The 24,929-nt window shown below is 48.8% G+C and overlaps 11 protein-coding genes across 11 annotated transcripts; 7 read left to right on the top strand and 4 right to left on the bottom strand.

The window, feature by feature from the left end:
• Window positions 1-900: 900 nt before the first annotated feature.
• N7520_011921 (uncharacterized protein) lies at window positions 901-1,083 on the top strand (the record flags this gene model as incomplete). The annotated part of the gene is made up of 1 exon (XM_057145854.1): window positions 901-1,083. The coding sequence occupies one exon, from the start codon at window positions 901-903 to the stop codon at window positions 1,081-1,083; it is 183 nt and encodes a 60-aa protein (XP_056991608.1).
• A 2,008-nt stretch (window positions 1,084-3,091) lies between these two features.
• Window positions 3,092-4,400, top strand: N7520_011920 (Nucleotide-binding alpha-beta plait; the record flags this gene model as incomplete). Its single annotated transcript, XM_057145853.1, has 4 exons — window positions 3,092-3,172; window positions 3,225-3,381; window positions 3,427-3,616; window positions 3,665-4,400. The coding sequence occupies 4 exons, from the start codon at window positions 3,092-3,094 to the stop codon at window positions 4,398-4,400; spliced, it is 1,164 nt and encodes a 387-aa protein (XP_056991607.1).
• A 903-nt stretch (window positions 4,401-5,303) lies between these two features.
• On the bottom strand, window positions 5,304-6,701 carry N7520_011919 (TBC domain-containing protein; the record flags this gene model as incomplete). Its single annotated transcript, XM_057145852.1, has 3 exons — window positions 5,304-5,427; window positions 5,474-6,216; window positions 6,261-6,701. 3 exons carry the CDS (start codon window positions 6,699-6,701, stop codon window positions 5,304-5,306), a joined length of 1,308 nt encoding a protein of 435 aa, XP_056991606.1.
• A 313-nt stretch (window positions 6,702-7,014) lies between these two features.
• On the bottom strand, window positions 7,015-8,009 carry N7520_011918 (uncharacterized protein; the record flags this gene model as incomplete). The annotated part of the gene is made up of 3 exons (XM_057145851.1): window positions 7,015-7,436; window positions 7,491-7,956; window positions 8,007-8,009. The coding sequence occupies 3 exons, from the start codon at window positions 8,007-8,009 to the stop codon at window positions 7,015-7,017; spliced, it is 891 nt and encodes a 296-aa protein (XP_056991605.1).
• A 495-nt stretch (window positions 8,010-8,504) lies between these two features.
• Window positions 8,505-10,963, top strand: N7520_011917 (AFI1/MesA family protein; the record flags this gene model as incomplete). The annotated part of the gene is made up of 3 exons (XM_057145850.1): window positions 8,505-9,106; window positions 9,154-9,214; window positions 9,260-10,963. 3 exons carry the CDS (start codon window positions 8,505-8,507, stop codon window positions 10,961-10,963), a joined length of 2,367 nt encoding a protein of 788 aa, XP_056991604.1.
• A 367-nt stretch (window positions 10,964-11,330) lies between these two features.
• N7520_011916 (ankyrin repeat domain-containing protein) lies at window positions 11,331-13,066 on the bottom strand (the record flags this gene model as incomplete). The annotated part of the gene is made up of 2 exons (XM_057145849.1): window positions 11,331-12,672; window positions 12,717-13,066. 2 exons carry the CDS (start codon window positions 13,064-13,066, stop codon window positions 11,331-11,333), a joined length of 1,692 nt encoding a protein of 563 aa, XP_056991603.1.
• A 542-nt stretch (window positions 13,067-13,608) lies between these two features.
• Window positions 13,609-14,670, bottom strand: N7520_011915 (uncharacterized protein; the record flags this gene model as incomplete). Its single annotated transcript, XM_057145848.1, has 1 exon — window positions 13,609-14,670. The coding sequence occupies one exon, from the start codon at window positions 14,668-14,670 to the stop codon at window positions 13,609-13,611; it is 1,062 nt and encodes a 353-aa protein (XP_056991602.1).
• A 746-nt stretch (window positions 14,671-15,416) lies between these two features.
• N7520_011914 (pyridoxal kinase) lies at window positions 15,417-16,780 on the top strand (the record flags this gene model as incomplete). The annotated part of the gene is made up of 6 exons (XM_057145847.1): window positions 15,417-15,467; window positions 15,515-15,525; window positions 15,583-15,662; window positions 15,710-15,922; window positions 15,976-16,093; window positions 16,144-16,780. The coding sequence occupies 6 exons, from the start codon at window positions 15,417-15,419 to the stop codon at window positions 16,778-16,780; spliced, it is 1,110 nt and encodes a 369-aa protein (XP_056991601.1).
• A 1,321-nt stretch (window positions 16,781-18,101) lies between these two features.
• On the top strand, window positions 18,102-19,293 carry N7520_011913 (phosphotransferase family protein; the record flags this gene model as incomplete). Its single annotated transcript, XM_057145846.1, has 3 exons — window positions 18,102-18,200; window positions 18,252-18,547; window positions 18,600-19,293. 3 exons carry the CDS (start codon window positions 18,102-18,104, stop codon window positions 19,291-19,293), a joined length of 1,089 nt encoding a protein of 362 aa, XP_056991600.1.
• Window positions 19,294-21,058: 1,765 nt separating this feature from the next.
• Window positions 21,059-22,690, top strand: N7520_011912 (uncharacterized protein; the record flags this gene model as incomplete). Its single annotated transcript, XM_057145845.1, is given in 4 exon segments — window positions 21,059-21,381; window positions 21,395-22,258; window positions 22,311-22,508; window positions 22,576-22,690. 4 exon segments carry the CDS (start codon window positions 21,059-21,061, stop codon window positions 22,688-22,690), a joined length of 1,500 nt encoding a protein of 499 aa, XP_056991599.1.
• A 634-nt stretch (window positions 22,691-23,324) lies between these two features.
• On the top strand, window positions 23,325-23,800 carry N7520_011911 (DUF3759 domain-containing protein; the record flags this gene model as incomplete). Its single annotated transcript, XM_057145844.1, has 3 exons — window positions 23,325-23,328; window positions 23,488-23,568; window positions 23,643-23,800. The coding sequence occupies 3 exons, from the start codon at window positions 23,325-23,327 to the stop codon at window positions 23,798-23,800; spliced, it is 243 nt and encodes an 80-aa protein (XP_056991598.1).
• Between the last annotated feature and the right edge of the window lie 1,129 nt (window positions 23,801-24,929).

Genomic DNA, 24,929 nt, shown 5'->3' with positions numbered 1-24,929 from the left:
CGTGTTACATGCCCAAAGAGTCGAGATGCTTTAGCGAAGAAAGTCCGGGTCGCGTCGATCCCAAAAAGCGGAATCAACCGGTGGATCGACGGTATCAATCACATTAAATCATAAGATGTACATACTGCACAGTGATAGCAGATTTAATTAACAAATACCAAATACCAATATTGAAATATCAAATGTTCATAATATACTTGTATATTACAGCTAAGGCCAAGGTCAACTGATTTTAACCAAAGCACAACAAAGACTATTGATAAGATCTGTATCGAAAACAAACAAATACGTTAAATACGTGAAATACAGTATCGTTACTAGATGACGTCGACTACTGAATCGAGGTCTTTGGTTTTTACCCGATACGGCGATGATCTACAAATTTCCACGGGATGAACACACTCTAACGATAGACTAGTTGCCCCTCATCTCCTCTCAATTCGCTAGATGATGGACAAGGTGTTGTGTCCCCAGTTGGGCACCATGCGCTATCTCCGCCATGACAACACCGTGCAGCTAGGATGGGATCAAGGCAAAAGTCGGGTGAAGAAAGTGATCGTAATCCCCGTAATTTATTACGGAATAACAGCCCCAAAGTCTGGGGGAACCAAACAGTAGAGCCAGATAAGCAGGGATCCAGGGATCTTAGATCATAAGATAAGCTGACGACAACGACATGACTTGTGATCATTCTACTAGTTACGATCATGACACTCTCAAAACCGGATTTTCAATACACACAGCATTATGGCAGTGGCTGCTCTAGTGGTATTTGGGGGCTTTTGCCGGGATTAACCTACTGGGGCCCATGTACGGGAAGTACGGAGTATGAGATAAACATAAAAACCCCTTTCTCCCAGGCCTCCAACTTTTCACCTAAATCTCTTCATACACACTGAAATGGACGCTCCTCTTACTATTACGCCAACTGGCGTTCCCAGTCCTCTTACCCTCGACATTGTCCGCTGCTCCCGCTGTCAACAATCTCTCAGTGTGGGGACTCAGTCTAGCGGTGCCGTGCAGTTCGGCATGAACTCCTACTACTGTAATCGATGTGCCTCCAAGGTCGGCTTTGTCCGATGAGCACAACGTGAACATGTACGAACTTGACATGAATCCAATCTCACCAATACAACCAACTGTCCCTTGGACTATGCTATGAAAACATCTCACGGTCGCTTCGACAAACCCTACGACTCTCGCCGACTCGCCGACCGGCTGACCCTCCTAAGAAGGGTCTGTGCGGAACACAGCCATTCCCTCTCACACTCGGTCGCATGTGGATTTATTTCCCGATTAAATACTCAGTTCCATCCTGATATACCTATCACACGATCAAATCGACCACGCACCATACCTTATGGACCTGGGAGGAAAGACGCAAGAGGAAGGAGTAACAAACTGCATTGCTGTATCATATATGAAGCCATCTTGCATGTTGTTTCTGAGCAATCATTTGAACATTTGATATTTGATGAACATTTGACTAGACTAGAACACGGAATGTCTAGGAATATACAGATGTGATTTTCAAACGAATATCCCAGTTATCATAAATCCAGTCAAGTCAGAACAGTAAGTAATCAATAATGGACTAGTTCTTTTCAAGTCCGAATGTGACTCTACAATCCAACCCTACGGTCGCGTGTTCAACATTCTGACCACATCATTCCTGAAAGTTTGACAACAATTTGAAAACTGGGAATCAATATACTTGCAAGTCACACAGTCTACTTAACCCTTTGCCCTACGGGCTCATCAGGTTCAGGATTCAGATCGGATCGGCAGAAGTCGATTAAGTCGGGTCCACACCCAAATTACGCCATCTCACCGAGGAAGAAAGGATATGCAGTGTGACGGGGATTCTCGGTTTATCAGGCTCCGGCAGTTCAAGCTGAGCAATATTAGACCGAGCTCTAATCCGTTGACTAACCACATCACAGCCAGCCACGATCATTTGCCTGCAGGTACTAATATTGGTTTGATCGGCCAAACTCTCCACTTGACGGGATGGCTTGCATTGTTGATTGCTCAGGTTACCTTACGGGATCTCCGTCGATCCTACCTTTTGTTTCCTTCTATAAACAGATCGGAGCTGACAGTAACTCCACAGGTGATTCTGCACGGCAGCACGGCTATGGATTCGGTCTGCAGCCTCGAAAGTCAATGTGATTGATACGGTATGGCCCGCTCCGAACTCCACTTGGACCTTTGCAACTTGATCTTTGATCAGATCTAGCGGTGTAACCCGAGGCGTGCTAAGCGCTGCAAGAAGATCTCGCGAGCTCCGTGCACTCCACATCACACTACGGGTGTGCGACACTTCGCAAGTTCAACAATTAGTCATTCAACCCACCTATAATGGACTGACTATGGAAAAAGCAAGCAGAGGTGACAAGTGGAGGCTCATGCTTTTTGTGAGAGAAACTAGTCCAAGGTGGCACTGAAAGCATGATTTATTGCATTTGACGGACCGGGAGGAGCTGAGCTCGGGGTTTCAACGCGACAGAAGTGACATATCTCAACATCACAAACAGGAGTTCCCCATAACTCTTACCTATCATTGGCTAATGCTATCTGCTGGTCCCTCTGCTGTACTGCAGCTTCTGGGTCTCGCCTCTCGCGGTCCCAGCATTTCTCCAATTTATCCACTAGTTGCTGCTCTGGTTATCCACGAAGATTTGTGAAACATCTAAATACCTTTCTTTTTCTCTCCTATTGCCCATATAATAAACACACCCCTCTAGCTCGTGATTTTTCTTGCATAGCTAACCTGCATTGACTCAAAATCTCGTAAGTTGAGCGCCTTGCTTAATGTCTCGTATGCTTGATGTCGACATTCGGCAGACTTGGTCACCAATCCCTGTCAATGCTCCAAGCTAACTGAAGTAGTTGCTTGCAGCTACTTTACAAACTCATTGTCCTGGTTCCAGTCCCGACTGAACTACCCTGGTCGGACAAGTTGAACTCGGCGGTTTTGCAACAAACTATCGGAATCGAACTCCACAATTTGGAACAACAACCTCGACACACTCAGTCCCCAGCTACGGGCTGTCTACTTAGAGCCAGCAATTCATCAATCAACCATAAAATGCCGTTCCTTGGCCGAGAGAGAGGACGCAGTTCTAGACCGCGCAGCTCGGACGATGAATTTGTCGTTTTTCTTCAAGGTGTAAGTTTTGTACTTCTTTCAGATGATAAATCCTAACTCGGGATCTGTTTAGATCCCCGTGCACTGCCGTTGGCAAGAACTGAAAGACCTGGTGCGCCAAACCGCCCAGCACATCCGACAGGCCGTGGTATACGATGACAACCACGGCTTCCCTACCGGACTGGGACAGATTATAGTCAAGAATGAAGATGAGGCGTGGCGGACTTATCGTATGTAGTCCTTACTCTCTGCGGTACTTGTACTGACCATTTCAGACCGATTATCAACCAACGGCTGGGAAGGGCAGAGCTTGGTTGTTACGCTAGCCCGCACCAGTGCTCCTACGAAACCCATCGCCGGTCCTACCAGAAGTCCACCGGCCATGATCCAGAACTACATGTCTGGTCATTCAACTCCACCTCGGTCGGGCAGCATGGCTATGCCTCCATCGCCGATCTCGCCCGAGTAAGTCTTCCACCCGAACCTCTAACGAGAGAAACTAATACGTACCAGATCCGTCCAGTCCCCTAGTACTACCTACACATACCCATGTGACTATGGAAACATGATGGGCCCCATTCCAATGACCCCTCAATTCGTCCCCATGATGCCAGAACCCCACCAGCCAATGCAATGCTTCCCGCCTTCCCCAATGATGCACTGCACCATGTTCGACTCTCCAGCTTGGAACATGATGCCCATGTACCCCATGTACCCTGTCTCCCCGATCCAGCCATGCTCCGAGTCAACTGAGTACAGCAAATCCTGGAGCTCAGACATTACCCCAGCAACCGACCTCGCCCAACGAGCATTGGACATCCAAAACCTCCACAACACAACCACAGCCTTTGACCTCGAGAGTCTTCTCCAAGGTGCCGGGACAGTGGAACAGTGCAATGTGACCGTCACATCGGACGTCAATTCGAACGAAGCCCAGACGCAGGGATCGGCGATTATGCGCAGCATCGAGCAGGCAAAGCGGGCCGTTACCATGTTGAATAACATGACATTCATGGGTTCGCAGATCAGTGTGAAGATGGATACCCGGCCTACTGTCAAGCGAAGTGGAAGCTGGGATGGATCTCTGGGGAGTTCGGATCCGGATCTACTGGAACTGATCTCGAAGAGAATGGGGTCTAAGTGTGGCAAGTCTGGACAAGGTGCAGGTGATCCTTGTAAGCCGCTTGTCGTTGATGGATCCGGCCAGGGCTCGTCATTAGAGATTTTGTCGACATCGGCGCCTACCTAGGGTTCAATTTTTGTGCATGTGATTGGTTATATGGATGTTGTTATGGATGTAATGTATTATGTCGATTTATTGTATCGAGTGCATGATTATAACTTGGATTATTCTATGCTTCCTATTAGTTTAGGAACTTTTACATATGTAGTTAATTATGGATTGCATGAGCACGAAAGACTAGCTTCAAGGCCATATTGTCTCCGTCCTGCGCTGATCGTTTTTCTCATGGGAGGTTGCACATCACTGGTGCTTAATACCTGGACTTGAATCCAAAATCATCTTTGGTTGCGTCAACCTCCCACTCAGTAATGTTGGAAGCGGATGCTCTACAGCCTCATCGCAAGTTATTGAAAGATAATCTGCGGAACTTGATCCTGGGGGGATTCTAACGGTGTAATCACCTTTTCAAGCACCTCCGGTCCACCCTGTGACAAACAACCAAGGAATACCCCTATAGTATGCTGCGCTTGAAGCACTCAAGTGCTGCAGGTGATTCCTGTATCCTCAATGACTGTTGAAATGAGGACCAGTCGAATGATGGAGGTTTTCTCGCCATTGCTTGGAGCTAAACAAGCATTCTATTTCAAAATTATAGCACCTATATGCTCTGTAGTATACTCCTTACTAACAGGAAGATAAATAAAAACGCTGTGAGGAAATCCTGTTTCCACCTCAAATACCTCAGGAGGTATACTGGCCGGACTGGATATATCGTAGGTAAAAAATTGATCATGTAGAATCATCATCTCATTTAAAGAATATCCTAAGACGTCGTGGTGATACAATTGTCGTATCTCATGCTTAGCGTGAAAACAGTAGCAAATACCCCAGCGCCATCCGAATCATAAAAGCACACAAAAATACAATACAGCACAAAGTTCAAACAATGCAGCGTAAGACAGTCGGTAATCATTTCGCATGGCTAACCATTTCTGCATATAAATCTGAGGGAATTCTCTGCACTAAGAGCACCGTAAGGCCGATGATTTCTTTTGCATTGAGAGGGGGAAGATTTCGAAGGATTTTGTTCGGGCTTGCTACTGTTAGCATCGGTCTTAAATTTCAATGGTAGTACTCACTTATCACTTGCAAGAAGAGCATCTCGCATACGGACTAATTGAGCCACGATGCAAACAATGTTCAAGTGAGACCCGTAGGCGAAGAGGAAATCCCATAAGTGAAGAACCTCAGGAAGGGGTGGTGTACAAGCGCAAAGCGTCAGGACCGATGGAAAAGCGTAAAGCTCTGCATACATTCCCTTGGAAAAGAGGTGAGTAGCAAGCTTGGGTTCTACAATCTCTAGGCATCTATCAACCAGTCTGAGGCCCCGATGAACTCCATCCATGGCACCCCGAATATAGCCAGGGCATTCCTTGGTCACGAAGAAGTGAAACAGAGCAAATGCTTCAACCTCACTGCGGGCTGCATAGAGGAAAGGCGCACAGAGAACATTCATTCCTTGCACGTATATCGCAGGCTCACTGATAGGTGGACTGTGCGCCGACCCTGGTTCAGATTCCTCTTCGATCTTCGGTGGTGTATTGACTAGGAGCTCCATCTCGCGTCTTCTGGAAGAAGGTCTGGATTTCGGTCTCGGCCTCGAATCGTGCAGCTTCCATGCCACAGCATTCAGCAGTCGAATCAAGCTTGCTTCGGTGACACGGCGTTTGAACAGAGGATCCGTGGCTAATGTGCGAAATGTGTCATTGCGGATTTTGGCATAGGCCGGGGAACGGCCGCGGTGGATGAAAGCGAGATATTCGTCGGTGGGGACAGGAGGGATTTTGAGAAGAACAAGCCATAAATAAATTCGATAAGGTGACTGACGACGTTAGAAAAGAATTGGAACAATGGACATGATCTTACCATGCCGTCTCCATCTGCGTCCACCCTGCATTTTAGAATGAGTAATTTCAACTCCTGCAGTCCTTCGTAACCCTTTCCAGTCTGTGGACCATCGCGTAAGAAGCTTTCTAAAGGCGACCTCTTGACCCCTATTCCTGATCCGGTCTTGCGTGGTGGCCGTCGTGTTGGAACTGGTGCAGTCAGAGCTGCCATGCGACTAGCTGCGTCGCTATTCGATCGCGCTCGACGATGTGTGGGCGGTCGCATGGTAGCGCCAGGTGCTATAGCGGTTCCATTCTCGATAGAACGGACCCCTGACTGGGACTGAGTCTGTGCAATCAGGGCGTTGGAGGTCGTCAGGACTTGATGCGATCGGATCTTTCGCAGCGTGCGCATTGTCCGCGGTGATGGCGGAGCTTCGGTGGGGCCATCAAAGGCCCAAGAAGCGTGACTATGGGCCATTTTGAGTCTGCGACTGCATTCGACGGCAGTACACGCACCGAGTGGTGGTTGTAGCGGGCTGGAAGAGAAATCAAGTTGCCGCGGTGGCTGGAGATGATTTTCTGCCGTGGAAATCGGGGCAACGCGTCACACCAATCAGCTAGGCATTTGCTTAGATCTGAGACATTAAGTCTTATTCTTATTGTTACATGCATATTCGATCGATTCCGGATATAGATTCATGAACACGGTATGGGCTTGGCTAGAGTGCCCGCACAACACGAAGTATAGAAACCAACAACGCCAACGCCAACGCCCTTTAAAAATGATACATTCAAACTGGAGTGGTACCTGCCTCTCGTCGCCCATTCCCATTCTCGCCACCAACTACACTACGGACGAAGTCATTGTACTGGAAGACCTCGCCTCTCGAGCCCATTCCACCTGTTTTCGCGCCTCGCCCTCCAAATGCGCGCCGTCCAGTAAATCCACTGAAAACCTCATCAATCTGTCGCTCCGTCAATGGGGCCCCTCCATCCTCGGGTGCTGTATGTAACAAAGCGTCACGTAGTTCTGCCGCGTCAATTTGACCGTTGTCGTCGTCATCGAATGCTGCCAGGGCGCTGAGAAGTTCCTGAGACGAAGACATTGGTGACATCAATTGAGATAAGGTATTCAAAAATGTCGCAAAGTTGATCTGTTGTTCAGCGCCAGGGGGGAAAAATCGCGACAGAGTAGAAGGGTTTGCATCTTGGCCTGAGAACATGGAGTGAGTACTGTACTTTTTTTGGTTGCATGGTCTCTACTTACCCAAGTTTGTTAAAACATCGGCGACGTCATCTTTGTTTACCAGGCCATCGTTGTCTCGATCGAGAACTTGAAATGCCTCCCGGATCTCCCTCAGCTGAGCTGGTGGTAATTTTGAGGATGCATCGGTACCTGCGGCAACTAGTCCACTCGATCTGCTCATTATTGGCGACGCATGGCCGGGTGATCGTGCTCCCTTTGTAGGAGAAGGAGGAAGTTCACGAGTAAACTTTGGTTGCGGGATAGGTTCCGCCCGTGGGGAAACTGAATCTCTATCTTCCACGGTATATGTCTGATTCAACTTGCTTGGTGATACCATCGGGGTGTATCCCCGACTCGGGGAACTCCCTGGTGTGGCCGGACGACCTGAGGCGGAGGGCGGGGAGTTAGGTGTGGACGGTCGCCGAAAGGGTGACGCCCTTTGCCCTCCAAAAGATAGAGGCGATGGTTTGAATGTTGGGTTATTCGCCTGAGTTTCATGTTAGCAAAAATCCAATTCTAGAAGTTTTTGAACCATACCATTGTTGATAGATGAGCTGTTTGGTGCGGGAGATCTTGAGTGACGAAAGTAAACAATGCCCCGGCAACATAGTCGGCCCGGGTAAAAGGCAGATTTAGATCTACTGTACTAAGAGATTCACGTCGTATTCCCTCTCAACTATCTAAGTCATGATTAATAGAATTAGATTGATCAGGAACTATTCTCTTACTCAAATCTCATCGCCTAATTTCAATTCCCATTCCAATTCCTTGTTTAGCTCTCTATGCAATTCGACCGTATGCATCTGTTATCGCCATATCGCCCCCGCTGTGGAGATCCTCCATTTTCTGAGCATCGACCCCTGAAACCTGTCGCTCGGGCCTGCGTGATTGGCTTGCAACACACAATTTTTTTAACTCCTTGATCGATCACTTGTGTATATTCTTCTCACAATTCAGACCTACTCAATTCAGGCATGCCATTCATTCCTATCGCCTAGCCCGGAGCTCCTGTCCCAATCATTTACCCCTCCGAAGATGGCTTCGACACTGCCATATCGACCGTCAAATGACTCCCTCTCTACCTCCAATCCTAAGAACAATGGCCTCCCTCGACTTTCTCCCTCGCCTTCTTTTTTGGGCCGCTCGCCAAGCGTCTCCCAGATGTCCTTTCGACGCACATCGACCGAGAATGCGGCGGGGTACAAGCAGCGCCGATGCAAGTCACAATACCCACTAGACTCGTCGGAGCGCCATGTGGAGTATATTCTAGTGGCGTCTTTCCATATTGATCGGGGTCCGATCATGGAGCACCAGTATCCTGCAGCGATCAGTGGTGACGAGAGCATGTTGGCAGAGCTGATGCTCCCCGACCAAACGCACGTACGAAGTCAGGACTGGACGATTTTCTTCTTGCATAAAGATACGAGCGGTGAAGAAGAGGAAGAGACAGAAGACGGAAAGAAAACGAAGAAGCGCAAATCTAAATATCATGCGAACGAGGAAGCCGCCCATCTGCAAGATCAGCCAGACTCGGATTCGGAGGGGGACAGCAGTGACGATGAGGAGGGCGGAGAAGGTCCACCACTGATGTATGTCCTGAACTTAGTGAATACCAAGCAGGATAATACAGTTCGGAGGTATGTCTATTCCTCTTTGTCAACATGCAGTACTAACAGCAACACAGAGGTGCAGTCGTTAAGGCGATGGCAATTTGTACAAGGCATTCATTTCTGCATATTTACAAGGTGCGCCCCTAAACCAACATTGAAGTTCCAAACTCACAATCCTAGCCGCTCCTTCTCCTCGCCCTTGAAGACTACTTCAAATCGCCCTATCCCGAGACCCTCGCTACCCTCTACGATGCCGTGAACTCCATGGACCTCTCTTTGATGCCCAAAATGACCCTATTGGAACGTCACATTTTACAGTCTAGCAATACCAAGGAAATGTTTATTGAAAAGTTTGAACAAATGGTGCGCCAGCGGGAAGAAGAGGAGGCCGAAAATGAAGATGTCCCCCCATCACCCAAGAAACTGAGTCGATACGTTCTCCCACGGGATACCCACGAGTTTGAGTCGAAGGTGGTCTATAACGACATACCCATTCCTGTCAAGATTCCCACTGTTATTTGGCCCGAGACCGTGGGTGACTTTTCCCTCGTCAAGCTTATTCAAACTTTCGCCGGGCCCCATGCTACTTCTCCCCAACCTTTCCCAATCCACCCTCATTTGACCACCAGTGGCCCACTCACCCATCCAGTGATTGTTCTTGTCAATGCCATTCTCACCCAGAAGAGGGTGGTCTTCCTGGGACACAACCGCCCATCGGGGGAAGTGGCCGAGGCAGTCCTTGCGGCATGTGCACTTGCATCTGGCGGTGTACTGCGTGGATTCACTCGTCATGCCTTCCCTTATACTGATCTCACCAAAATCGATGATCTTCTCAATGTTCCCGGTTTTATTGCTGGTGTCACTAACCCGACTTTTGCGAATCACCCAGAATGGTGGGATGTGTTGTGTGACTTACCGACGGGTCGAATGAAGATCTCCAGCCATGTTGAGCCTGCCCCGGTAACAGAGGGGCTTCTGTTCTTCCAACAACAGAGTTCCCTCTTGCCTAGCCAGCCTTCGAGTACCAATCAGGATCCCACTGGGGACAATTTGTTCATTGAGGATATCTTGCGCAGCATCAGCCAACGCCACGGTGAAAATGCGATCCGGGCGAAATGGCGCGCCTACATTATGAAGTTTGTCCGGGTCGCTGCTGCTTTCGAGGAAGCAGTCTATGGAGCCTCCAATCTCTACGTTCTCGGCCCTGACGAGGAGTTGTCTCCTGACAGTCCTACGGGTCAGCAAACGGATGCCTTGGACCCATCATCCCTTCGGGGCCACGGATACGTTTGGCCGGACGAGTTTGCCAAACAACGTGAGCTTTCTGCGTCTGTTTCCCGGATTGAGGGTTGGCGAAACACACGATCATATTATTCTTACATTCAAGACATTGCGACCATGTACTATCCTACGCGCCCTATTCAGCGACCTGACCTGCATCACCACCACGACCGACTACGATCTTTGAAGCTATCTCATGCGGAGGCGGGTGCCATCTACCTGGCTCTCTCTCATGCCGTGAAGGACTATATTGGCATTTGTCAACTGCTGGCAGTTGCTCCGGAGAACCAGGCTGGCCTGTTCTACCTCAGTATGGGCCTTTTCCATCCGGACCAGGTCGTCCGCGAAGCGACATACGACTTACTCGAACGTATTGGAGCTCACCCGGCTGGCCGACATTTCTGGTCTCATCTTAGCCGATTCGCGAAGCTGGCTTATTTCCGTGTGAAGCGAGATCGTGACGCCGCACAAAGTCCTATCTCCGCCCCTGTCTCCGGTGCTGGCTCCGGTGCGAGCTCTCCTACCAATGGAACTAGCTTTGGTGGTGAACCGCAGAGTCTTGTCGGCGTTGCTCTTGGAGACAGCTTTAAACGCCAGAGCTGAACATACATTTGATCTATTTTACTTGAGCGATTATTTGTTTATCTTTGCGCATACCTTCCTTTTTTTCTGACGACGAGCCATGTCTTTGCTTCCTGGACATGATCCATATTTCCTGTTCAAACTTATTTCTTGGCGCTTAACCGCTTGACATACATTGCTGGTGTTCAATGGATCTTTGCCTTGATCGACAAACAGGTTGAATTCATCATTCTTATTATTGAACCGTAGTACTCGCGAGGGTCATGCTCAGAAATTGGATAGATTGTAACGACGTGGAACGTTCCGCAAGTGTATTCGCACGACTAATTCAAAGATCACCGCTAATCTTCTCGCTATAATTCACTAAATAACGCTCAAGATTGCTCTATCAACGCTGGTATTGGTAGGGGACATATCCTGGGTGTTTGAGCATCGCAAGTATCTCCGTTCTGCCATGCATGGCAGCCAGTGTTAAGGGCGTCCAAGCTCGAATGGATTCTGGGTGGTTTGGATCTGCTCCCCGCTGCAGCAACACCCTCACCACCTCAGGTCTATCCTGATGAACAGCCTTGTAAAGAGGCGTCTGCCTCGGATAGGCAGTATAATCCGGTATAGCCCCATTGTCCAACAAGAACCGAACAATATCCAGATGGCCGTTCATGGCGGCTTGTGAAAGAGCAGTATCACCAGTATGAGAAAGGCCGTTGATATCTGCACCCGCGTTGAACAGCAATCGAACGGTATTCTCGTGCCCCCACTCAGCACCCTGAGACAACGCGGTCTTCCCAATGTTCTTAGACCCATCAACCGCTGTGCCACGCACCAGCAATGTTCGAATAATCCTCTCGGCGCCTCTTGAAGCTGCAATACTCAACGCCGAGTCCCCTGTCGCCGAAATCTTCGCAGTGCTCGCACCATATTCTAACAGCAGATTGACAACATTCTCATGTAAAAACAAAATAGCAATCATCAACGCCGTCTGGCCGTGCGAATCCATCGTATTCACATCAGCACCTTTATCCAGCGCGCTCTGGATGGAATATAGCCCACCCTGCTGTACAAGACGGATAAAATCGTCCTTGCTAGTAGTGAACTTGAATTTCATTTTCCGCATAATACTCGGCTTCTTGCTCCGCACAATATTCGGATACGATGAGCTTCCTCTTGAAGAGCTGGCATCTGAATATGTTTCTGAGAGGGTGGCCGAGCTGCCTGGTTCAGCTTCGAGGGGTATCGGGAAGTTTTCGCAAAATACTTCTTTGTCTGTGTCGCCTGGACTGTACGTTGCTGACATCTTGAGTATTGGTTCTGGGAAGTCTTCTGATATGACTTGTTTATCAAAATCGCCTTGCATTTCTGTGACGAGAGACATGGGTAAGTCTGACAGACCCCGTGGCAGGGCTATTTTGTGTGTGTCGGTCATATCATACTCGGGAGAGCTCGCTAGTAATTGATTTGGTGTCTCGATCTGTGTTTGTTTTCGTAAGAGATTTTCATCCTTGACAGCTTTATCAAGAACACTGATGATAAATTCATGATCTTGACTTGATAGTTCCGGCCCAATACCGACATCGTTTAATTCATGCTGCAGTTTCTGCCAAGCCTCATCCTTTTCAGGGCCGGAAGGGCCGATATTCAGGACGTTAGAAACGATGAATGCATCTCGCTTGCCTGCATGTATATCATTAATAAAGCTTCTCATCGCCTTATTCACATTATTCTGCAACGATCTACACAGATTAGAACCGCCTGACAATTATTGGTGATTACTCACATAGCCATATTCGCATTCATCATACTTAGCTCAAAAATAACCGATCCGAGCCGCGATCGAATCTCCGTAATCTGGTGCTGCGATCCGACCCCACCGGGATGCAGCGAAACAGCCTGCAGATCCAGTAAAGCCTCTTGGCAACGCTTCACAATCCCAGGTAACTCAGTCGGCGAATCCGTAGATATCACGTACGCCCTCGTAGAGCTTAGCACAGTAAGCAGCAGATCCAATTCCCCGGTTGCTTGATTGACGAGGGACGTTGACTGGTGAGTGGAGTTGTAAAGCGAATCAGCCAATGGACAGATAGTAGCCAGCTGAGGGGGTGGTTCGCAGGGCGCCTGAAGTACCATCACGTCCGATGGAAGACGGCCGGAGTTTTCCCGGACCACGGGTATACATGTAGAGTATATGAATGGGCAGACCGTTTTCTCATTTACCTTCGGTGGAGGCAGCGTTGTTATCTTGAGTCTTCACTGCCCAGGTGGAGAATGGCCCCCCGCAGCCCTTAATAGCACGGGTGACAAATTGGGGGCCAAAAATGACTGATAATATAACATGTTTTCGACAGTAGGTCACTCGGAAATTGAAAATTTGAGACCCGCAGTCATAGCTTGCTTAACTATGCTTAAAGGTTAACAGTTGCACTTAGAATCGGCACTGAAGGGAAATGTGTGCGTATGGAGAACCCGACCGCGTTAACTATTTATAGAGCCTGCAGATCTTCATCCAAATGGGGTTTTCCAGTAGATAATCAATTATGTGTGCTATTGATATGTAATTAAAATAAACAGGTGAATGAATATTAACATGGAAATCGCTGTCATCAAGCGTGAGGTATCTCCAAATGGAAAGGAGAGATCCAATATGTAGAATCCAAGATACAGATATCCGACTACAAAATCCAGAGAGTTCCGATCGTGATACTGATTATAGACAAGGCGAGTCGAGAACTCGGTAATGGTACCGTGAGCCCAGCACCGGCCGTGACGGTGACATTGTCGGAACCGATTGTGAGGTTGGTGACCGCAAAGCCAGAGCCGCAGTATTCATTAACGACCTGTGCGGATGATATATAGGTCGTGTCAAGTGCCTGGCCATCAACCGTAGCCCATTGAGCGTATACGTCCATAGTCGCCGAAAGGCACTCGTTGCAAGTGAGTTTGCCTTTGGTAAGGGTATTGCCAATCGGAATAAAGTAGACATTGTAATCATTTGGGGCCGTGGTATTGGTGACTGCATCAACGAAACAATAGTCTTGGGTGGTCGGGTTGGTCAGGCAGGTGGCCCGGTATACGGGCTCGTAGGCCATGAGTTGTTGATAGGTGTCCGTGACGAACGAGTTCCCTGCCTCATAGTCGGGCCCACAGTTATCCTCGTATAGCATCTGGGCGGCTAGAGAGGTCATGATCGATTGGCATTTTTCAACAGGTTCGGAGCAGGTGGTATCCAACACGCGGGAAGTTTCCGTCGCCGAGCTCAAATCATGGAAGAATGCATTGGAGTTTGTGAGAAGGAGTGAAACGGCATGACATTTAGTCACTGTTGAGTTGGCGAGAAACTTATCGAAGAAGCTGACACAGCTCGAATTGGCAAAGTTGTTCGAGCTCGTATCGAAAGGCTCTGGCATCGTTGTTGACGTCTCGGTGCTGGCATTCAGAATTCGCCGTTGTAAGCCATGGTTGACGTCGTGTCTGAGTGACTCTGCCACGGCATCTTGATCCTGTGTGTCCAAGAATGTGTCTCCACGGCGCTCGGGTGAAGCCTGAAGATCTACAATCTCTCCACTTGAATAGGAGGCCGATCGGGGGTCCACTAGATCTGTTGCTAGTGCAGGATGAGCCAACGTCGATGTCGAGAAGCAAACAATAAGAATTAAGATTAATAGGCCATGGTAAAGAGAGCCGAGCCTTGTAGTTTGGCCGGATTGCGACCGGCGAAGTAGCGTAGAATTCATAGAGAGCGTATATTCCTGTGCGAAGCAACGATTGCTTCCAGGCTAGAAACGAGTGACAAGCCACGAAAGGGCGGAAAAAGAGTGTGAAGTACGCGTAAAACGCTATAAGCAAATCGACATGGCCACAGTAGTCGGCCCCCAACACGCACGAGCGAGGTCAAGACATGACCACGAGGGAAAGTCAATGTATAAGTCAGGAAACGGAAAAGCACGGAGCACCATGAATCCTGTTCACTTTTAATCTTAAGAAAAGCCATGGAAAGTCAAGCCAAGACCGAAACGGGCATAACCGTAGGACTAGATCGTTCTGTGGATCCCGCAACCCTCATGCTGGTCTGGTTCAGGGGGCACTTGCATGGGTGCAAGGACCAAGTCTATGAAGACAGGAGAGAATCGAGGATGATCAGTTGACTAGTTAAGTCTTCTTTTTGGTCGAGACCGCTCCATCAGAATACTCTGAAATCAACTCCATTGCTGATCCATTGGCCAATTGCGACCAGGTTGGTCCACTGCGAACTGCGAGGCTGAAATTAAGGACATGGATCATGCAAGGAGCCCAAACACAGAACTCAACAGACATAGATCATGTAAATGTACTTGGAATTGTTTCTATTCAAGAATCAACATCAAGTGAGATTCTGATTTCTTATCGGACGGATTGGAGAATTAGGTAATAGGAATGTCACTGACTTCCCCGTCCAAATCCCCCACAATTTACAACCATCTTCACGCCCCTCAATCTCGCCATGTCCGATTTGCTCGTACCTGAGACCCGGGTACTGGCAGTCGCCAGTCATGTCAGTTCCATCTTATGTTGCATTAATTCCAAACTAACCCAAGTTAGGTCGTCTATGGGTATGTGGACATCCCACTCGGATAAGAGTCATGCGACATTCAAACTGATCTCCCTAGACATGTCGGTAATACAATGGCCGAGTTTGTCATGCAGTCCTTGGGCTGCGATGTTGCAGCGTTGAACACAGTTCATTTTAGTGCGTTCCCATCGAATCGCCTACACTTGCATAACTAACTCTGATAGGCAATCATCTTGGGTATCGGCAATTCAAGGGCACGCGCGCAACCGCACAGGAAATCACAGACCTCTACCAGGGTCTGTGTCAGAGCAACCTCACAGACTTTGATGTCATGCTATCCGGCTATGCGCCGAGTGCAGCGGCCGTGGAAGCCGTTGGCGCAATTGGGATAGATCTGCAGAAGAAAGCGGCTAATAAGCCCGGCTCTTTCTTTTGGGGTGAGTACTACATCTAATGGAATTCTTTAAGCTCAATTCTGACCCTTCAATAGTCCTGGATCCGGTAATGGGAGACCAGGGCCGACTCTACGTGAATGACGATGTCGTTCCAGCCTACAAAAAGACCATTCATCATGCAGACTTGATTCTGCCCAATCAGTTCGAAGCCGAGTTCGTACATTAGCACACTGACTCTCGCAACGCACGTCTAACTCTCATAGGGTCCTTTCGGGTATTAAGATCACCTCTCTCTCCACACTAGCCGAGGCCATCACCGCCATCCACCGCATCTACGCCGTTCCCCATGTCATCATCACTTCCGTACAACTATTCAAGTTGTCCCAGTCAGGCTCCACTCCGAACCCACCAGAAAACTACCTAACAGTCATCGGCTCCACGACCCGATCCGACGGGTCCCCACGTCTCTTCCGCATTGATGTCCCCGCTCTCGATTGCTTCTTCAGCGGTACAGGCGACATGTTTGCCGCATTGACCGTCGCTCGACTCCGAGAGGCCGTCGACGCCGCCAGTCCAACCCTGCGAAACACCGCTTCCTGGGTTTCGCCAGACGACGTGGTTCCCAGCGATCTTCCGTTAGCGAAAGCCACTCTCAAGGTCCTCTCAAGCATGCACAGTGTTCTGGAGCGGACGATGGAAGCCCGCAATGCAGAGCTTGCAATGGATTTCGCTCAGAATGCAGACTTGACAGCAGAGGAGCAACAAAAGCAGGATCACCTGCGCCGTACCAAAGCAGCAGAAGTGCGGCTGGTACGGAACGCACGGTTCTTGCGGGATCCTTTGGTCCAGTTTGGTGTGCAGGAGTGGCGTAAGGAGGACTTGCCCAATCATTTACAATAGAGTAGATAAAATTGGAATAATCATGATGGGATGGTCAGTATATATAGATTCCATTAGACCAGCAAAATTGCAAATTGATGAAATTGTTCGATTGGGTCATTGTAGACATATAAATCATTAAATCTTCAGGGAATCACCATATATACTCCGCCTTCCAAGGTTTTGCCATTTCCCCCTTCCCAAGTTCTATCAAGTACGTAACAATTTAAATGCCAGTGCTGCCGAATCCGCCAGCGCCACGGACACTCTCCTCCAACTCCTCGACAACAGTCACCTCAGGAGTGTAGATCTGGGCAAAGTTAGAAAATCCCACAACTGGAACACACACCATCGACTTACCCTCTCAAGAACCAGCTGAGCAACGCGATCACCCTCCTTGACTAATATCCAAACTGCATCAGCATGACTTTGCAATGACAGCGGCTATGGTAGAAACATACCGGGAAAATCCACATCAGAGTGGTTAAACAGCAACACCTTAACCTCCCCACGGTAATCCGCATCAATAACACCAGCACCAGTATCAATAAAGTGCTTAGAAGCAAGACCGCTACGGGGAGCAACACGGCCATCTAGACAAAAATCAGTCAACTCTGCCCAATTGGTCACAGGCAATGGATTGCATACAAGTTCCCTCGGGCACAGCAATAGCAATCCCAGTATCAACCATTGCCTTGCCCTTAGCAGGAATAACAGTCTCCTTCGCACTGTACATATCGTACCCCGCAGCGAAAGCAGAGCCTCGTGTCGGAGCACGAGCGGAAGGAACTAGCTTCTTCACCAGCAGCGGAGGGAGGGGCTGCTGGATGGAAGTCACGGCGGGGCCATCGGTGGTCATATTGTCGATCTTGGGACGCTTTGCGAGGGGAGAGGTCGGGAGGGATGGAGGTTGGCGGGGGATAGTTTCGATGGGTGGTGTAGTCTCTTTGGTCATGGCAGAGGCAATGGAAAGAATTGAGGGAAAAGAGTGGAGCAATGAGTCGAAGTGGACTTGTAGAAATTGCGGTGTCGTAGTGGGGATGTCCCTTGCGCTTTCAACTTTCACACGGTTCACCGCTGGGACGCGTGCAGAACGCGTATTAGTACCAGCGATAGAGACCACTATGGCAACTGAAGTTCTAGGCGGTGTAAGCTCTCCCCGCTCTGCCGGCCGAGGGTTTGGGGAAGACCCAAGGTTACTGCCGAGGTTCACGGCTGAGCTCAATACTTGAACTTGATCTTGCCACATATATATCCCTTGAATTTAAATCTGCATTCAAAGCCAGCTCATTGGACTGTTTATCTATTTTCTCACCCAAATTTTTGAAACCATATATCTCCAATGGCGGGAGCTGTGCGCCAGCCTATAGACCTGGCCTCGTTGGAGCGCTATATTGACCAGAAAGTACCAGCACTCAAGACTCCACTGGATATTAAACAGGTGAGCTGGTCATTCTAGTGAGACAAAATTAACTCGTACTGAAATACGCAGTTTGGTTTCGGCCAATCAAACCCCACCTATCAGCTTACCACCGCCGATGGTAGGAAAGCCGTGTTGCGAAAGAAGCCCCCAGGCAAGCTGCTCTCGAAGACAGCACACCGCGTTGAGCGAGAATACCAGATTATCAAGGCTTTGGGTGGAACCGATGTCCCCGTGCCGGAGGTATTCTGCTTGTGTGAGGATAACAATGTGATTGGGACACCGTTCTACATTATGGAGTTCCTGGATGGACGGCACTTTACCGACCCATCGATGCCTGGAGTGAGTGCAGAGGAGAGGAAGGAACTGTAAGTCTCAGCTGAACTTCCGTGACCATGAAGCCAGACTGACATGTTGTAGATGGAAGAATGCCGTGCAGACACTCGCCAAGTTTCACTCAGTCGTGCCATCATCCGTAGGCCTTGATGGGTTCGGCAAGCCAACCAATTTCTTCGACCGTCAAATCGCCACATTCAACACCATCTCCAAAGCCCAAGCAGCGGTAGTCGATGTCGACACCAAAGAACCCGTCGGCGAACTCCCCTACTTTGACAACATGGTACAATTCTTCTCCCAAAAGTCCACGCAGCCTCGCGACCGTGGAACCCTCGTGCACGGAGACTACAAGATAGACAACATGATCTTCCACCGGACCGAACCCCGAGTGATAGGGATTCTAGACTGGGAGATGGCGACGGTCGGGCACCCACTGTCGGACTTTTGCAACCTAAGCAGTCCGTGGATCCTCGAAGGCGCCGACTCCCAGCTGGAAAAGTTCCAGACTGGACGTGTGCCAGGGCTGCCGACGCGTGAGGACTGCATGCGTTGGTACAGCGAAGTGGCCGGGTATAATCCGGCGGACGATATCCTTTGGGGAGATGCATTCTTCGCGTTTCGAGGCTCCGTCATCATGCAGGGCATTGCGGCCCGGTTTGCAGGGCGGCAGGCCAGTAGTGCCCGGGCGGGAGACTATGCTAAACAAGCTAAACCTTTTGCGATGGGGGCTTGGGAACGGGTGCAGCGGGTGCAACGACTTACGCAAGGCAAGTTGTAGGGAAACATTTAAAGTTAATCGGGATGGGAAAGATAAGTTTCCTTACCGCTACATCATTGACGCATGGTCAGTCTTCAAATTCCCTTATATATGAAATTGATAGAATTCAAACGAGATGGCGAAGTATTCCGCTCTTCTGAATTAGTCTAGGCGCAATGACGCCAAGTCCGTGCAGGCATGTCAGCACTAACCACCAATTCCGTAAATGCGACACCACTTGGTCAAGAATTGGGGGTAATTTCGGATCTACTTTTTTTTATTGTTAATCCAGAAAGTAAATTAAATCATGGAAAGTATGAGCAAGGTGATTGGTGCAGAAAGCGGGGTAGATAAATGAGGCTGCTGCGGCTCTACGTAAAGGTGAGGCTTTGAAAACCTGACCCGAATAGTCGGTAAACAAAAGGAAATTTTTAAGGAAAACTTAACCTGTCAAAAGTAAAAATTAAATTCCAAAAATAAAAGGGTGAAGAACCCACTTCCCCGACTACACCATCCCCGGTTAGACCTAAGGCTCGCTAGGAAAAAGAACCGTCCAGTTAAAACACTGATCTCGGGGCGGGCCGCGTGCTTTTCCCCTTTTGAATTGCACCGGCACAAGGCTTTGAAACGTGGTGTGTTGGCAGGTTATGACCTTTCTTAAGTAGTAGATGATAAATCCATAGTCCTAGGCTTGCAGAGGGCAGGCTGGCAGGCTGGCAGGCTTGACGAGGCTTGAAAGTCAGAGAGTGAAATCTGACATACCTAACCAGCCCAGCCTGGGTTTCAAGTTAGTAGCCGGGGAAGGAAAGTGGGGATAGTAAAAGAGGGGGATTCGTGGACTTGGGACACCACTTGTTTCTCTCCGGTTATTGACTCCGAGATTAGAACAGAAGACATACGTAACGGGACAAGAAGGAAAAAATTGAAAAAATTCGAAAAATCGTAAAATCGAAAGTTAAGGTCAGAAAGTGATGTACTTGGGCATCTTTTCCCATTTCCCCTCTTTTTCCCTCCTTTTTCCCTCGTTCCCTTCCCCCCTCCCCTAATCCTCCGATCATCTGCCAACATCAGCAGATTATGTTTCCTAATAAAATATATATACTTAACTTAACTGATCAATAAATAAAAACCCAAAGAGTTATCAAAAAAAAACAGGCTCATGCGGGGCCTATTCAACTTTTGGAGCCGCGACCCACTGGGAATTTCAATGCAAGAGCCGCATGCTATTTTCACTTCTCTAATGGATGATTTGTTTAGCTCATAATCTCCTCGTTTTTCCCCTCTTTTTTTCCTTTTCTCTTCTTCCTTTTCTCCCATATTTAACCCCGGAGCCGCTGCTTTAGTTGAGCCTCATCCCGACCCGTTCCTTGTTCCCTTTTGGTTCTTTCGGTAAGTTATTTTTCCCTTTCAGCCTCATTTTTATTCTACCTTACTTTGAAGCTTTCCCTCTGCATCCAGCCCTATTATTACGAGTTTCCTTTCCCTTTTTTGATTTCCCTGCGTCTTTCAGGTTTGTGGTCGGGAATTTCCCCCCCCCCCCCCTCCCTCGTATGACGACACTTGGTTCAACGCTGGTCGGATTCCATCTACGCGCCAGGGTCTTCTCTTTTGAGGTGCTTGGTGTTTCGGATTGGAGCCAACTTCTCTGAAACTCTTATTGGGTATTGTGAGTTAGGCTTCCAAAGCTAATAAACTCCCTCAGCAGTATTCCGGATGGATTTGCTATCGGCTTCCTGACATCTTACACATCACATCGCCCAACGTCTATGCACCCCCACCCGCCTCTATGACGTGCGACATCTTTGTCTCGGACGATGCGAGGAATCACTCCCCACAGCTGGTTCCGCAGAAGATCAATTATGGGGTGGAGGAAGAACCACCGCCGTTCGCCCCCGAGGCCGAGTGCGAGGGAACGTCTGACCGTTCCCGTAAGCACCAGCTGGAGACCCTACCGCAAACAAGTTTAGGCGACGGTGTGCTGATGCGCGTCATGGGACCAGGCCATCCGGAAGTTGCAGAAATCGCTGAGAAGCGTCCGCTGGACTGGTCCCCTAAACAGGGCCGGGTCCAAGATCAGGATCGATTCCCCAAGGACTGTCTGCCACCGAAGTTCCAATCCAAGACACCCGCTCGCCCAACCATCACTTCCCCGGGGTAAAGATTCTAAAGAAGACAACCCTCAATCGCCCCAGCGTACCCTTCCTCTACCCGTACTGTCGCAAGATATCAAACCGGCCTTTTCCAAACCCCCACAACGTCCCCGTCTCCTGTCCCTCACCGCTCCCTCGTCGGGGCCACCAATACATCTCGCACCGCACCGACGAACCTCAACCGCCGAAGGCCTCTCCCCCGACTCCAAGCAGGCAGACCTAAAGTCTCGCATCTCTCTCCCATCACTTCAATCGCTGGCCTCGCCTCCCAATTCGTCTGTCGGGGCTTCTCCAGACACGGGCTCCGGTAACACACAAACCCTACCCTCCATCTCCGCCCTAGGATTGTCTCAATCCGAGTTCTCTTCAACTCGGCTTAATGGCTTTCCACCCTATTCCTATTCACCTTCTGCTACATCGCGTAATGATTCCCCCCACGAGCGTCAATTACCTAGTCTTGTGCCGCAGATCCCTCCCAGTCCTTTCTCTCATTTCTCTCCTATAAGCACCAAAGATCTATCCAACAATGCTTCGCCGGCGTCACAGCCATCTTTCTGGCGCACACCAACCTCCGCTGTGTCCGCAGAACCGCCAATCCTTCCTCCGCCACCTCCACCTCCTCCCCCGGAACCTCATGCCTATGAGAGATCTCCGATGACTGCGAAAAGTCCGATAAGCTATCCCACCCCCACGGAGCCAGTAGCCTCTGTCACCGGAGAACGGACTTCGTTCAGCTCGCATCCTTCACCAGATGAGGCAATCACGAATATAGGTGTCTATAAATGCACACATCACGGTTGTACCGCGGCTCCCTTTCAAACCCAATATTTGCTCAAGTAAGCCTGTCCACCTTGATCTAACGAACCAGTCCTGATCCAATATACATAGTTCCCATGCAAATGTGCACTCTTCAGATCGGCCACATTTCTGCCCAGTAGAAGGCTGTCCTCGTGGTGTAGGGGGGAAAGGGTTTAAACGTAAAAATGAGATGATGCGACATGGCCTAGTACATAACTCACCTGGCTATGTCTGTCCGTTCTGCCCGGATCAGCAACATAAATATCCTCGACCGGACAATCTTCAACGGTATGTAAAATCTAGGAGTTTATATCATCCCTTGTGCCACTTGGCTAATATTGGGGGATTTGCTCAGACATGTCCGAGTTCATCATGTTGATAAAAGCAAAGATGACCCAATCCTTCGGGGCGTTCTCGCACAACGCCCTATTGGCAGTACACGAGGCCGTCGGAGGCGACTGAATGGATGATTTGATTCCGAGTTCTTTGTTAATTTGATTTCTGTGACCTTAGCGTTGCGACCCACATGAGGGGATATCAGATCATCTCACGACAGCCTACGGCACAGCGAATCCTTCACCCTTTACGAGTTGATGACTTCTGCGATACCTTTCTTTTGATTCGTTTTGCGCAGCTATCCTTATTTATTACTCCATTCGATGATACCACATGTCACTTAGAAGCATGATGATACACGGGCCATTCTTTATGTTGGTTATGGGTGATTGACAGTATTGTAAAATGGTCCACTCGTTATTCCTCTCTTCTATCTGTCTCTGTCCCTTACCCTCGGTGGGTGGCAATGAACCTCCACGATCACGACAAGGAGTCGGTCAATCACTTGATTCTAAATATATCTTAGGAATACATAGCAATCTAACCTACTGTGCCCGTGGACACGCTTTCATCTCATTTATCCCTGTTTGCCTTGTTGGCGTGACCCTGCTCAGCCTTGCAGGTAGAGGGGCAAAACGGAATTAATGATCAGCTCCAGTGAAGCCCCTAGTACATGAACCTCTCATCGCCCCTATTTTTCCTTTCCTCTTCATCAACGACATCTCTACCTCATAATCACAATCACAATCTCCAAATTACTATATCAAAATGAGTTGATTCAGCGATAAGTGTTGACTGACGTTGATGGAGGCGCTTTGCCAAGCCTTCCCAGCTTCCCAAGCATTTACTGATATCTGAGCTCCTCCAGACGATTCTTACCGTGAGAGCTACGAGCTGTATGAAGCGCATTATATGATGAAACTACCTTGAGAGGACAAGGCCAGCAGCTTTGACGAGCTTTTCGCCAGTGCCGCCAGCTACGAGGCCGCTAAGGCCTTGGGCGAGCGCGACGGTAAGATCCACCCCACCTTTCCCAGATTACCCCTCATAAACATGAGACGAAATATGATGCTAATAATGCAACAGACAAGCCTAGCCGCGAGAAGGCTAAGGAGTTCATGGCCGCATGGGCGGGTGCCTTCATTGACCGTCAGGTCGAGGTCCAGGGTAATGACTGGGTGGACAAGGAGAAAATTAAGGACCAGGCTCGCCAGAACATTGAGAACGGTGGTGAGGACTGGTAAATGCAAATACATTCTGTACATATAGGCTGTGCTTGAAGTGTTCCTACAAATCTCAATGAACCTATGATACCTGAATCATACAAGTCCATTAAAGGGCAAAAAACTGTAATCCATACGATATTCTCAATTTGATAGGGCTTTATTCTGCGGATCAAATCGAGTTGCCCGATGATATAATGGTGGTCTATCCACGCTACTTACGCACAAGTGGGGTTGGATAACATTACTTTTCCTCGCCACCAACACATCTATGGTTCAACATTTACTAAAATAAGAAACAAACACAGTTTTAACACGTGTTTAAATTCACGTTTACCTATCCTATAGATTTATTTAACCGCTACAGTACTCAATAACTATCTATATTCCAATCTATATCTATAGTGAGTCAAAATTAGTAGTCCCTAGTAATAAATATAATGACATGTGCAGTCGCTAGTCTAGCTCAAATTCGATATCTGGAGAATAGACGCCAACTTCTAGCGTTCCATGAAACTAAGACAACATTTTAAAATTGACTGTGAATCATCGTCATAGAACAAAAGTTTCTGTCCTCATGGCCGCTACTCGCCTCCGTAGTCGGGACAATTGAGCCGCCTACGGTAGCATATACATTCGGAAAGTATTTCAGTATCGCGCCGAAGCAGCCCCCAGGCATGAACAATATTGCTACAGGATTTGAAAACCAGAGCAACCTCAATTTAACGGTGCAATGCTACTCTATATTTCAAGGCCCATCCCAGAACATGAACTTGGAATCTTGCCCGGCGGGGTAGTCTCGGAGATATGTTGTGATACATCACTGCCATACGTCGCGAAATAGCCGCAATGTCCTGCCCAAATGCATTTAGTCCAATGTTTATCAGTGCAAACCAATCACGGTAAAGGACCTAGTTATATGTAGGCAACTTGTCACTAATCTCGCATACATGTATGTATAACATTGAACAACCCGGACAAATGCCTTACTAGACCCTGAACCTGAACGTCACATCTATCAAGGCAGGAACCACATGGCCACGACAACACGTGCCAAGGACGACAAGTAGACCAGGCAAAGTTGGACAGATTCATAACTAGAAACTTGAGCATGAACCATAATCCATGATGATCGTGCGATGTTGCATCT

This window comes from Penicillium odoratum, assembly GCF_028828045.1.
Source record: "Penicillium odoratum strain IBT 22623 chromosome Unknown utg000008l_segment0_segment0, whole genome shotgun sequence".
In the NCBI taxonomy this organism is placed as follows: Eukaryota; Fungi; Ascomycota; class Eurotiomycetes; order Eurotiales; family Aspergillaceae; genus Penicillium; species Penicillium odoratum.
Note: the sequence above shows the minus strand (reverse complement) of the source record. Positions and strands in the feature narration are given on the sequence as shown.